At 42.8% G+C, this 13,295-nt stretch overlaps 1 protein-coding gene across 2 annotated transcripts in view; it reads left to right on the top strand.

The window, feature by feature from the left end:
* The window catches only part of NALCN (sodium leak channel, non-selective), a 290,882-nt gene that overhangs the window by 128,649 nt on the left and 148,938 nt on the right, over positions 1-13,295 (top strand). For both annotated transcript variants that reach the window (XM_060233672.1, XM_060233671.1), the window contains one exon: positions 7,317-7,403. In XM_060233672.1, the coding sequence (XP_060089655.1) occupies positions 7,317-7,403 (87 nt within the window). The remainder of the gene's footprint in view (positions 1-7,316; positions 7,404-13,295) is intronic.

Genomic DNA, 13,295 nt, shown 5'->3' with positions numbered 1-13,295 from the left:
AGGTATCGCCAAAGTGACTCTGATTGTTAAAATTCACATTGTTTTTGGCATGAATTCTTGCTTGTCAGTAACATACTTTGTTCAGCTGTACAAATGCTGTCCTGTTATGTATCACATTCAGTATTAGCTGATTTCAACGCCTGTGCAGTTCAATATCTATGCAATTCGGTAATGGCACATATACAGTTTGTCAATCCTAATTGGATAACAAAGGTTTGGTGGGGAAGGGGGATGCTTTTTTCCTGAGTGACTGTTGGTTAAGGAAGAATGAGATGCTTTGAACTCTAGCAGTTGTATGAAACGAACAGCAGCTAAGGCTCAGACCGATGGACAAAGCATTGTGCTGAAGCGAAAATTTGGCAAGAGGAAGGGAAGCGATGAGGGAACTAATTGGCATGCTATAAAGCGAAGGTATAAGAAGGAAAGCTCTCCAGAATAAAGATGTAGGTGGCAGCATGACACTGTGGCAAGAATGAGTGATGTATTATGGCAAAGGTCCCCAGTGTTATTGACCCCACATATATTAATCTTCAGAAGATCAAGAGCCATGAGACATACTGTTTTTATTGTTTGTGTTTTATTTTATTTATTTATTTATTTATTACTTTACATTTATATCCCGCCCTCTCCGCGAGCGGACTCAGGGAGGCTTACAACATCATAAAAACAATCAATTCAATAAAACATATAAAACCATAATTTACTTATCAATTTTAAAACTATTAACGCTGTCTTAGTCCAATCTAGGCGGTATTGACTTCTGACTATGATCGCCAGCATTCTGTAGGATGTCCGGTGGCAGCCCATTTTCAATCAACCACAAAAGCCTGTTTAAACAGTTCAGTCTTACAGGCCCTGCGGAACGCCGACAAATCCCAAATTTTGGTTTTTTGCCAGCACTCCACTGTATAAAAAGGGCAACGATGCCAGAAAATATCTAATATGACATTCTTAACAGAGACCTTGTTGGAGTAATGTTGCTGTAAAGATCTAGGCTTCCAGCAGCTGGCCCACTGGACTGCCACCCTCTTGTAGTGCCTGGCTACCTCTCGGAGGCGCTGGCGTTGGCCTTGGAATCAGAGAGGGGAGAGAATTCCTACATCTTATTCCTCCTCCTCTGCTGCTTGAGCTCTCCTCCACAGCATAGAGACTACTTCAGAGTTCCGCCCCAGTCTGCCTTCTGGCTCCTCTTGAAATCCAGACAAAGCCTTGCATAGGCCCTGTCCTGATCCCTGAGCTCCCGCAAAGCATTATGGGGAGCCTTATGAGGAGCAAAGAGGCTGCAAGTGCAGCTGACAGCCTCACCTATCCCCTCATCTGTTGGTTGGGTGGCTGGCCATGCTCAGCAGCTCATGCTGTAGGTGGCAACTTAAAAGCTCTCCCTCCTGGCAATGGAACTGCCTCCAGGGTAAAGAATGGCCCAGAAATTGTCTCTAGTGCCTCCATTGGCAGGCCTGGCAGCATGACTGGAGCTGGCTTCACCTCCTGCTGGGGCTTAGGTCTGGGCAACCGTATAACAATTTCTTGTCCCATCCCCCCTCCCTCGCATTTGATCAGGGTTTTTTTTTTAACAAGAATGCTCAGGAATGCTGTTCCGGCTGGCTTGGTGTCAGGGGTGTGGCCTAATATGCAAATGAGTTCCTGCTGGGCTTTTTCTACTTAAAAAGCCCTGGTTTTGAGTATCTATAACTCCAAACAAAGTTCTGATGGAATTCATTTCCTCTTGGGTGAAATCTGAATGTATCATTTTTAAGCATCAGTGCTGTCAGATTATCAATTCTTATTAGGGTTTGTAGAATCTTTCGGGATCAAGTGCCGTGTTCTACTGGAGAAAGTTTTCCTTCCAGACTCTTTGTTCTGAGAACAACCAGCAAATTCCACAGAACAATCAGCACAGTCAACAACCATCTTCCTTATCTTCAAACCCCTTCCAACCTTCCCAGCAATTAACACAGAACAATGGTCACATTCAACAGCCAGTTTCCTTATCACTACCCTTCCAGGAAGCCCCACCAAACAATGGGCACATCCACAAACCAATTGCCCTTTCATCACACCCCCTCCAGCCTACAAATAGCAGCTCTCCGGCAGCCCTGGCCCCACTCAATGCACAGCAGCCAAGAAGGTCAGAGCGCCTGCTCCGGCTGCAACGCCACTGAGGATGTTCTCCGCAGCTGAGAACGAAACGTCTGGAAGGAAAACTTTCTCCAGTAGAACACGGCACTTGATCCCGAAAGATTCTACAAACCCTAATGATGTTACCAGCCGTGAAAACCTGAAATCTTTGATATCAGTTCTTAGTTTATCTTTTGTGTATATGTCTCAACACATATACACAAAGCATGGAAATCCTGCCATTTATACCATTGTTGTTGCTGTCATCAAGTCACAGCTGGCTTATGATGACCCTGTAGGGTTTTCAAGGCAAGAGACGTTTAGAGATGGTTTGCCATTGCCTGCCTCTACATCATGACCCTGAAATTCCTTGGTGGTCTCCCATCCAAATTCTAGCCAAAGCCAACCCTGCTTAGCTTATCTGATCTGATAAGACTGGGCTATCCAGGTCAGGGCAAGAAAAGTCCTATATTGTCCTATCTCTGATTTATGTCTTCTTCCCACCCCACTGATCTTCACTATCTCATTTTAAGCAGTCATACCATCAAGCTGACAGCTCTTCCCTTCCTTCAAACCACGTTTTAAACAGATGCCGCATTTAATCCTTGCATTTCTTCAGGGTGGTCTACACAGGATTGCCTTCCCCCCCTTCTTCTGCTGTAATACTGTGAGACAGGTTAGGCTAAGAAGTAGTGATTTGTATCCAATTACTGTTTTCTGCTGCTGGAAGGCATTCCTTAATGATGGAGATGGTGACAATTCCCCCTTCCTGTTACAGACCCCTACACTGTGCCTAACATGCATACCTGGAGCAACATTGCAGATGGCATGGTGGGCTATAGGGAGATGACTGGGGAAATCCTGTATCACAAGTTCTGCTTTGCTCACAGATGTCTCATTGGAAACAAGCCAGTGACTGGTCCTATCATTCAGTGATCTTCATGACTGATCACGAATTTGAATTTGGGTCCATCCAGTCAAAATCCAGATTTATCACACTCTATCACATTGGCTCAATCCCACTGAATTGTTCCAGCAGCCCCAGCACCTAATCAGATTATCCTTGGAAGACCTGCCCATCTAACATGTCCTTGATTCTTCCCTTGCAGCTGAAAGCAACAAAACATAAGACCTTTGGCAGACGGGCTGTTTTCCTGTAAGAGTAACTTGAAATATTATAACATTCTACTCAACAAAACTCTTTCATGTAGGAACTAATGTGCAGCCCACAGGAAAATTATCATATCTGACAATCATACACTCATATTTTGCTGCTTATACACCCACCTAAAAACTGCAGGCAGTTAGAATTCCGTAGCATAAAACTATTACCACATTTAGACAGTCTTCTAGAACAACAGTCCCCAACCTTTTTGGCACCAGGGATCGGTTTTGTGGAAGACAATTTTTCCATGGACCAGGAAGGGGATGGGTTCAGGATGATACAATTGTGCAATTTATTTCTAAATTGTTTGATGTGGTGGTTAAGTGTGCAGACTCTTATCTGGGAGAACCGGGTTTGATTCCCCACTCCTCCACTTGCAGCTGCTGGAGCGGCCTTGGATGAGCCATAGCTCTCACCAGAGTTGTCCTTGAGAGGGCAGTTTCTGTGAGAGCTCTCTCATTGCCACCCACCTCACTGAGTGTCTGTTTTGGGGGAGGAAGGGAAAGGAGATTGTGAGCCGTTCTCAGACTCTGAAATTCGAAGTGGAGAGCAGGATATAAATCCAATGTCTCATTATTATTATTATTATTATTATTATTATTATTATTATTATTATTATTATATTGTGATATATAATGAAATAATTATACAACTCATGGCCTGGTTGCTAACAGGCCATGGACCGGTACTGGTCTACAGCCCGGGGGTTCGGGACCCCTGTTATAGAACAGTCAAAAAATTTCACATCCATTATCTCAAGATATGCAACCCTGTAGACAGGCCAGACTTTGTTTTACTCATGCACACACACAGGATTGGAGCCTATGACTAATTTCTGCTAAGTCATATTCTTTGACACTATTCCACCAAGTCTTCCTCCAACATGGAAAAAGATTGCTTTAACAAATGCTGACTTCATCCATCACAAAAAAAAGGTCATTCTCCATTGGAAATTTATCAAGATGGAAAGCTGTGTTTGTCTGTAGCAGTAGAAAAGAGCAGGAGCCCAGTAGTACCTTAAAGACTAACAAAATTTGTGGCAAGATATGAGCTTTTGTGAGTCATAAACTTTGTATCTGCAGAAGTGAACAGTGACTTACAAAAGCTGCCACCAATTTTGTTAGTCTTTAAAATTCTCCATTGCAGAAAGTCTTTGTTGAAGGAAGACTTAATAGAAGAGTGCATAGTATCCTACTAACCAGAACAGAGTCGCAGCATCGAACTCATAGGGACTGGGCAATATCTTACCTTAGGATGGAGAAAATCCTAATGAGCCTTCCTCCAGTGTAAATCGTTCTTCCTTAGCCTGGAGGAAGGCTTAGTTCTTTGACTAATGAGAATGGTAGCATACAGGCTACCATATGTATCCAAATGCATACTGCAAAGTACATGTGTGTGCAGTTGCTGTTGGGTATATAATGCCCGGAGGCAATGGATTGCTGTTTTAAATTAAAACTGTTTGTCTAAGTTGATTAGGAAGGGGAACATTGGGATGATTCTAAGAAAACAAAGGTTAAAACTACATATTTAGTCTACAAAGTAAGATTCTAAGAAAATAACAAAGGTTAATACTACATATTTAGTCTACAAAGTAAGCTTACGTAAAACAAGGGGCAGTGCCTGCTGCAACAAAGCACGAAGGTAACAAAGTAGCCAGGCAGGCAGGTGAGGCTAATAGGCAGGTAACCTCTTTTTAATATTCCTGACTGGAAGAAACTGGACACTAGCCAACCAAAAAACATTGACAAGTAAAACCACCCAAACAGTTTATCAAACACACCAATCAAAGCACAGGATGCGGTCTGAGCCAAGTTGTCCTTCCAGGTTAGGTCTGTACTGAAATGAAAACAAATATGTTAACCCTATAAATGACTGGAATTTAGAACTTGCCATATACCAACAGTTGATACATACTGAATATGTACAAATTGGATGCACACTGAATTCCTTCATGAAAGGATTTTTAATGCAAGAAGCTGTAACATTTGAAGTGACCTTTAAACCTATCTCTTGTTTGCAACAGACCATACAGATCCTATACCCAATACCAGAACTGCATCCTTCCATTTAGGAACTGCAGTTAAAAAAATAGTTTTAAGAAGAAGAAGAAGAAGATATTGGATTTATATCCTGCCCTTCACTCCGAAGAGTCTCAGAGTGGCTCACAATCTCCTTTACCTTCCTCCCCCACAACAGACACCCTGTGAGGTGGGTGGGGCTGGAGAGGGCTCTCACAGCAGCTGCCCTTTCAAGGACAACCTCTGCCAGAGCTATGGCTGACCCAAGGCCATTCTAGCAGGTGCAAGTGGAGAAGTGGGGAATCAAACCCGGTTCTCCCAGATAAGAGTCCGCACACTTAACCACTACACCAAACTGGCTCTCTTAATTTAAGATTTGTGACTGTGCTAAAGTTTGCAATTACTTGGCTTGATGCATGAACTTGGCAGCTTATAATGCTTGCTGCATTTTGAGGTGACTCTAGGAATTTCATGAATGGAATTTCTAGCGGGTCCCCCCCCCTCCTTGAAAAATGAAACATGCAGAAGCCCAATTCCAAGCAGAACCACAGCACGGGGTCTCCCACTACTATGTTTTCAATCTGAAATAGCCATAGAAGGCTACTGTCCTCCCCCCTCCCCCCCCAGACAAATATTGGATTTATTTTAAGTTAGGAAAATGACATGTAGGGACTTCCTCTTCTTCATGTTCCAGTACTGATCTGAATCAAACTCTCCTTGGAACAGGATACAGGATGATCTTGACAGGCTAGAAAACTGGACTGAAACCAATAAATGAATTTTAGCAGAGATACCGGTAAATGTAAAGTTCTCCATTTAGGTAGGAAAAATCCAGTGCATGTTTATAGGATGGGGGAGACTAGTATGTGCAAAAAGGATCTGGGGGTCTTAGTGGACCATATGCTGATCATGAGTCAACAGTGTGATGCGGTAGCTATAAAAGCAAATGCAATTTGGGGCTATATCAACAGAAGTATTGTGTCCAGATCATATGAAGAGCTTTACTCTGCTCTGGAGTATTGTGTTCAGTTTTGGGCACCACATTTTAAAAAGGATATAGACAAGCTGTAACGGGTCCAGAGGAGGGCGACAAAGATGGTGAGGGTCTGGAGACCAAGTTCTATGAAGAAAGGCTGAAAGAGCTGGGCATGTTTAGCCTGGAGAAGAGGTAGCTCAGAGGTGATACGATCACCATCTTCAAGTACTTGAAGGGCTGCCATATAGAGGATGGTACAGAATTGTTTTTTGTGGCTCCAGAAGGTTGGATCAGAACCAACAGGTTGAAATTAAATCAAAAGTGTTTCCGGCTCAACATTAGGAAGAACTTCCTGACCATTAGAGTGGTTCCTCAGTGGAACGACTTCCTCAGGAAGTGGTGGGCTCTCCTTCCTTGGAGGTTTATAAACAGAGGCTAGATGGCCATCTGACAGCAATGCAGATCCTGTGAATTTAGGGGGAGGCATTTGTGAATTTCCTGCATCATGCAGGGGATTGGCCTAGATGACCCTGGAGGTCCCTTCCAACTCTATGATTATGATTCCCAGCATCCTGGGTAGCTGAGCCCTAAGAATCTCTGCTGTGATCAGAACCTATGCCAGTAAAGAACTCCTCCCCCGCACCTTAACAGAATTGCTCTGTGAAATGTTTTCCAAAAATGCTCGAGTCATTCTCGAAGTAGGCCATGTTGGGAATGTCCATAGTTTTCTTGTGCCTTTTCAGCTCAGTTTTGGAACAAACCAAGCTGAGATCTGATATGTATTCTAAATTGTCCAGTTTTCTGAACTCCATGCCAGACCTAGCCAGTAGAGTTCACTGACGGGTATTGCTCAAATGTCGCCTAAAGCAATGGGACCTTGGTTTCATCTTCCTGCTACAGCAAGGGATTCCTTTCTAGAACGCAATCATCAAGAGTGCACAAGCGGTCCAGAAATGGAGTTTCAGGAGGAAATAGACATTTTGTTTGTGTCTCTCTGAACATGTAAGACACTTCTGACAATTCCCCCTCCCCTCTCTTCCAGATGTTTCATGAAGATGCTGCTGGAGGATGGCAGCTAGTAGATGTTGATGTGAATAAGCCCCAGGGAAGAGCTCCAGCGTGTCTACAGGTACAACATTGCATTTTAATAAAGCCATCAGTGTAGCAAACTTATTGGGGGTTGTTGCATTAGAATTGTGGCAGTGAGAGAGAAAAATCTCCATGGCTGCAATTTATGTTCAGACACTGCTCTAAATTCAATATCTGCCTGCCAGTTCTGTTTGTCAGGGCTTTTGGCACATTGAGATTGGTGGTAGTCTCTTTGCTTTTAGTTATTGCTGGATATTAAACTGATGTTGATAGCTTTGCACTGTCAGAGATGGTTTTGGTTTGATAATGCATTTAATGCTGTTGCAGTCAGGGCTTTTTTTTGTAGCAGGAACTCCTTTGCATATTAGGCCACACACCCCTGATGTGGCCAATCCTAAAAGAGCTTACAGGCCTCTTAGTACAGGGCCTACTGTAAGCTCTTGGAGGATTGGCTACATCAGGGGTGTGTGGCCTAATATGCAAAGGACTTCCTGCTACAAAAAAAGCCCTGGTTGCAGTTATGATACTGGCTTGATGTTTTCATCATAATAGCAACAGTTGTGGGGGTTTTTTATGTGATGCAATCGACTCTGGGCAGGTCCATTTTATGGATGGATAAAAATGATTGTGGATATATACAACTAAAGGAATGCTTGAAGGGGGGTGAATTGGTTTCCGAAGTCTCTGTAGGGCCATGCTACTGCAGATCATATGAATGAACAACAACCACAAAAATGACTGCAAAGACTCACTTTAGTATGCACCCATGCTTCATGTTTGAGGTTGGGAACCTGAAGATTTGAGGGATCCTTTGGCAAGGCTTCTTCATTTGCAGTGCAACAACAAACAGAGTTAAAAACCCTTCTGAGTTGGGAGTGGGTATAACACTGCTTCGACTTGCACTGTGGTCCCTTTAATTAGGAAAAAGCACAACCCAGATTTCTAACTCCCTCTGTCCTCAAGACAGGTGCAAAGTGAGAATTACAGTGATGTTTAGGCAACAGGACCTTTTTGAGTCTTGGACCTATGGTAAATTCTTGATCATTGCCCTTTGGAGCTAGCACTGACCAACCAAGTGAACCAGGAGGCAAGGAAAATAACCCATATTTAACCTACAGGCAGTAATAAAAATGTGTAATTCATGAGAATTCTGCAGCACAGCTTTGCTGTCAGCACTTACATTGCACTGGACTTTGTGGAAGAATCTCTCTCTTATGGCTTTGGCATTTTCAGCAGTAACCCAGTGCTTACAAGATTCTCCAAGAATCTCTGCAGCTTAGATGCACATTTCACTTTATAATTGCCTCAAGTCACCATGGACGCATAGTCAAAAACAAGTGCAGACACAGACTGAGTTGTCAGTAATACAGTTTGACATTTTTTTCTTTTGTGTTTACTTTTGTGCGATTCCTCTAAGACCCAAGGACAAAAGTAAATCAAAGGTAGACATTAAGGAAACTGCTCACAGAAAGAATTGCATACCTTGCCTTACAAAATGGGGCTTTGTCTTTATTTACATGCTAGAGAGCAATGCTCATTAATGAATTGGTGGCACTTCAAAGCACAAACTCAAAAGAATAACAGTAATCAAATTACCTTGTCCGTGTGTTCCTGGAAACAGTCTTGATAAATGTTTTGTTCAGCTTTTGTTCCTGCAGACAATAAGGTCTGTTCAAGGCAATACAAGTGGGGGGATAAAATCCTCCCAATGCAAGAAAATTGCATAAAAAATAAAAAGTAACACATTTGGGATCTGGAGTAAGAACTCTTTAGTGGAAACTAAGGGGAACCTGATGCTTATGGTTGTGTCACTGTTCTCTTGTTGGATCTACAAACTACTATTTAAAAAAAAACCAGAGCAGATTGAGTAATCTGGGAAAGAAACCACAGAGACAGTTTCTGAGAGGGAAATCTTTCTCATAGAAGCTATAATTGTACTCCTTTGAACTGTAGGCCCTCTGTTTTCTGTGTAAGTGAGGCTGTTTCAGATTAGGAAGGAGTAATATAAAATGTCTGTTTTATTGAAAAAATGGTACCTTCTTAATTGCGCACATTTTTTAGAGTTCATTCATTGGACAGCTTAGAAAGGGATGACAATGTCCATGCATGGCCTCTTTCCAGCCGCATTAGCTTTTAGACAGTGACAACTATCCTATCCTAACAAATAATGGTAGTATTTAAAAAAAAAATTCTTTGCAGCCTTGATTGATGCCATTGTTTTTTCTATTCAGACATATCTCTTCCTTTTTGACAAACATAGTGAAGCTGTTGTTTAGCCAGTGAGATTTGGCTGCACAAGGATATCACAGAGGGCAAATGTATTGATGCAAAATAAGGGAATTCCTTTACCTTACTTTTATTTCACATAAGATTAATTTGCCCTCCATGGCATCCCCATGCAATCAGATCTCACACACTACCTTCTGGCTTTATTGGGTTTGCAAGAAGATAATATACAGATGTCAACAGGAAAAAAATTGTATGAAGATGGCTGAGCAAAGATGCAAGCTCCCATTTCAAAAAGTGTGAAAGGGGTTCATATTGGGGAGTGGTTCAAGCAACCTCTTTTCTTGACATAAAAGTTATTCCCATGCCAAAAAGATTGTCACAATTAAACATTTGATCCTTTCCTAGCGCCCAACATTCCATCATACTTGACCATGACCAAGAAACAAAGCAAGGCCATGGCTGAGAGGGTGGAAAACCTGCTCCTCATATCAGTTCACTGTCACCAGGAGAGGACCACCCCTTTTCTTTCTTTTATTTAAGGGAATAATTTCCATTACAGTCTGAGAGACTTCAAAATCTAACACTGACTCTGGGTTCCAGCCCTACAGATAGGGATTCTGCATTGGGACTGATGTGCTTTGCCTCCTTGGAGATTCCTTGCAGAATACAGGCCTGTTTCTCATCACACATTCAGAAATCTTAATTACTCTTTAAGTTTACTTGAGAGGGTGCAGTGATTTCTGCTGGTTCCCCCACCATCACCACAGAACCCCACTTTGCCCCCTATGCTGTTCCGGAGGGTCTGCTGATTTGAGAGTCTCAGTGGGAGGGGGAGTTGGAGAATCCTCAACCCCCTCTTAAGAAAATGTATGGCCACAAATTTTTGAAACTGCATGGCTGGATACCGTCCACCAGCTCTTGTTGCATATGGGATCCTTTGTCAAAACAACAGGTCTTTAGCTAGCAGGAACTCATTTGCATATTAGGCCACACATCCTTGATGTCACCAATCCTCCTGGAGCTTACAGTAAGCCCTGTACTAAGAGCCCTGTAAGCTCTTGGAGGATTGTCTACATCGAGGTGTGTGGCCTAATATGCAAAGGAGTTCCTGCTACAAAAAAAGCTCTGGCTAGGGCTTATGAAAGGAACGTGACTTGGGACCTGCCCAAAACATCAGACACACAAAAATATTTCACAATTCTTTCTGAAGAACTGATCCTTGAGAGAAGCTGCTCATGTCTTTAGCATATATAAGGAAATATGCAGCTATGGCTAATTGATAACTATTGTTTAGGAATGTAAGCTGCCAGTAGTTGAATCTGCTTCTGTTCCTGTGAAATTCCCTTGTTACCACTAGAACATTCCTTTGTTAATTATTAACTTTTCACTATTGTAACAAATCATTTGGCACAGTAAACAGCCAGAGAACTTGCTTTGCTATATAGTTTGCAGTTCAGATCTAAACAGCATTCCGCCTTTCTAAGTCCACCGAGGTCAGTGGGCAGAGAAGGGTGTAACTCTGGTTAGGATTGCACTGTTGGTCTCACTATTGTTGCTGGTATAACATATTTTAGTTTGCTGTAGGTTTCTGCCTATTATGAATTGCCCCTGCCTTCACACTGTGCAGTTCTCTGTCTCACAGAAACGGTTAATCTAAATGCCAGGTTTCAAAGGACTTTTTCCCCCGATCTCTGTTGGAAATAACTTTTTCTTTTAATCCTGTATGAATGACATGCTTTCTTTTGTATTGTTCCCATTCTTGTTAAGAGCCCTAAATAATAGGGGGGAATTCGTTTATTACTCCTCTTTTCTCTCTTTTCCCTTTTGCCTGATAACATATACAGAACATACATGCAGTCAGTTGGCAGGATTGGTGTGCCAGCTAACAAAAGCCAGCAACTTTACTTAACGTGTTTTAGGGCATAGACTTGCAACTGCTCCAAGTGCCAGTGCAGCATTGACCTGGACAGGACAGGCTAACCTGATCTCAGAAGCTAAGCAGGGTCAGCCTTGTTTAATATTTGGATGGGAGACCTCCAAGGAATACCAAGGTCATGACATAGAGTCAGGCAATGACAAACCACCTTTGAATGTCTCTTGCCATGAAAACCCCACAGGGTCACCCTAAGTCAGCTGTGACTTGACGCCACTTTCCACTACCACTGCCAGATGCCAGCGAATATTGTATGAATTACAATTCAAAAGTCTTGAATTTTGGGTGCACAGAGGGTTTATTTATTTAGGAGATTTGTATACCAGCTCTCCAGAGGCCTGCTGAAGGGTCAGGAGGACTTCCTGGATGTTCTGACTTTATTCTTTCTTTGGGTGAACGGTGGGGTGTCCAGCTGTCTAGGGAGCATCAAATTCTCATTCTGAGCACAACTTTTGGGGGTTCCCAAGGCTTTCCTTTCTGAATTGGATAAAAGGAAAACCTTCACTGGTCTGGTTCAAAGGGGAAACTGTTGGGTAGCAGTGAGAGAAGTTTCCAGGTGAACATTCTGCCCACAGTTAATATGGGGAGGGAGTGGAGCTGAACTCTGCCTTCCGAAAGGAAGGCTCTACATTTCTCCTCCTTTTAGCCCTTTACTGGGCAGTTTCTTTTTCAGCTGGGTCTTGGTGAAACTTTCCTAAGGGGGGGCACAGCAGTGTGACTGCTATCACCAGGGTTGGGATTTTTTTTGAAGCAAGAACTCCTTTGCCTATTAGGCCACACACCCCTGATGTAGCCAGTCCTCCTGGAGCTTACAGTAGGCCCTGTATAAGAGCCCTGTAAGCTCTTAGAGGATTGGCTACATCAGGGAGGTGTGGCCCAATATGGAATGGAGTTCCTTCTGCAAAAAAAAAGCCCTGGCTGTCACTTTGTTAATTCAACACAATGTAGGGAAAGGGGCAGTGGGGAAGACACAGAGTGGAGGAGTTGGCACCCACAGCAAAAAGTGCAGGAAGAAGGCATGCAGTGGGAGTCCCCCCCACTTCTGTGCCATCGCTGTTATAGTGACTGTTTTTACTTGTATGTCTTAAATGTTTTAAATGCAAGTGCATCAAATAAAATAAGACAAGCCAAATCTGAGCCAGGTTCACTCTGTATATCCTATGTATACTGCCTTCTGCTTTATATGACTATGGGCAGGGCTGTCTTAGGGACTGGGGCTGTTAACAATCACGCAAAGTAAAGGATACTTTTAAGAAAGTGTAGATGACTGGGGAAGGCAATGGCAAACCATCCCGTAAAAAGTCTGCCATGAAAACGTTGTGAAAGCAACGTCACCCCAGAGTCGGAAACGACTGGTGCTTGCACAGGGGACCTTTCCTTTCCTACATTTGCCATCACTCTGATATTATTTCATTGACAAGCTTATCAGAAACCATGGCAGGAACAATTATGCAAAGGCTGAAAGCTAAAGCATTCCTTCCTGCTGAATCCCAATCAGCTTTCTCTTTCTATGCCTAATTAATATAGCTCCCACTAATGAAATGTATAAAAACCTACAAGCCGGAGGAAAACCTCCCCCAAAACATTTTTAAAAAGATTTTTTAAAACCTGAATACTTGCGCGTGCACACACTTACACACAAACGTACACACACACACACACACACACACTAAAATTACATCATCTTGTGACTGGAAAACCAAGAATACAAAAAAAAATCCTCCCACAGACATGGTGATAGAGAAGATGCTGCCATTTCCATATGGCTGA

This window comes from Heteronotia binoei, chromosome 3, assembly GCF_032191835.1.
Source record: "Heteronotia binoei isolate CCM8104 ecotype False Entrance Well chromosome 3, APGP_CSIRO_Hbin_v1, whole genome shotgun sequence".
Lineage (NCBI taxonomy): Eukaryota > Metazoa > Chordata > Lepidosauria > Squamata > Gekkonidae > Heteronotia > Heteronotia binoei.
This window is presented reverse-complemented; position numbering and strand designations above follow the sequence as displayed.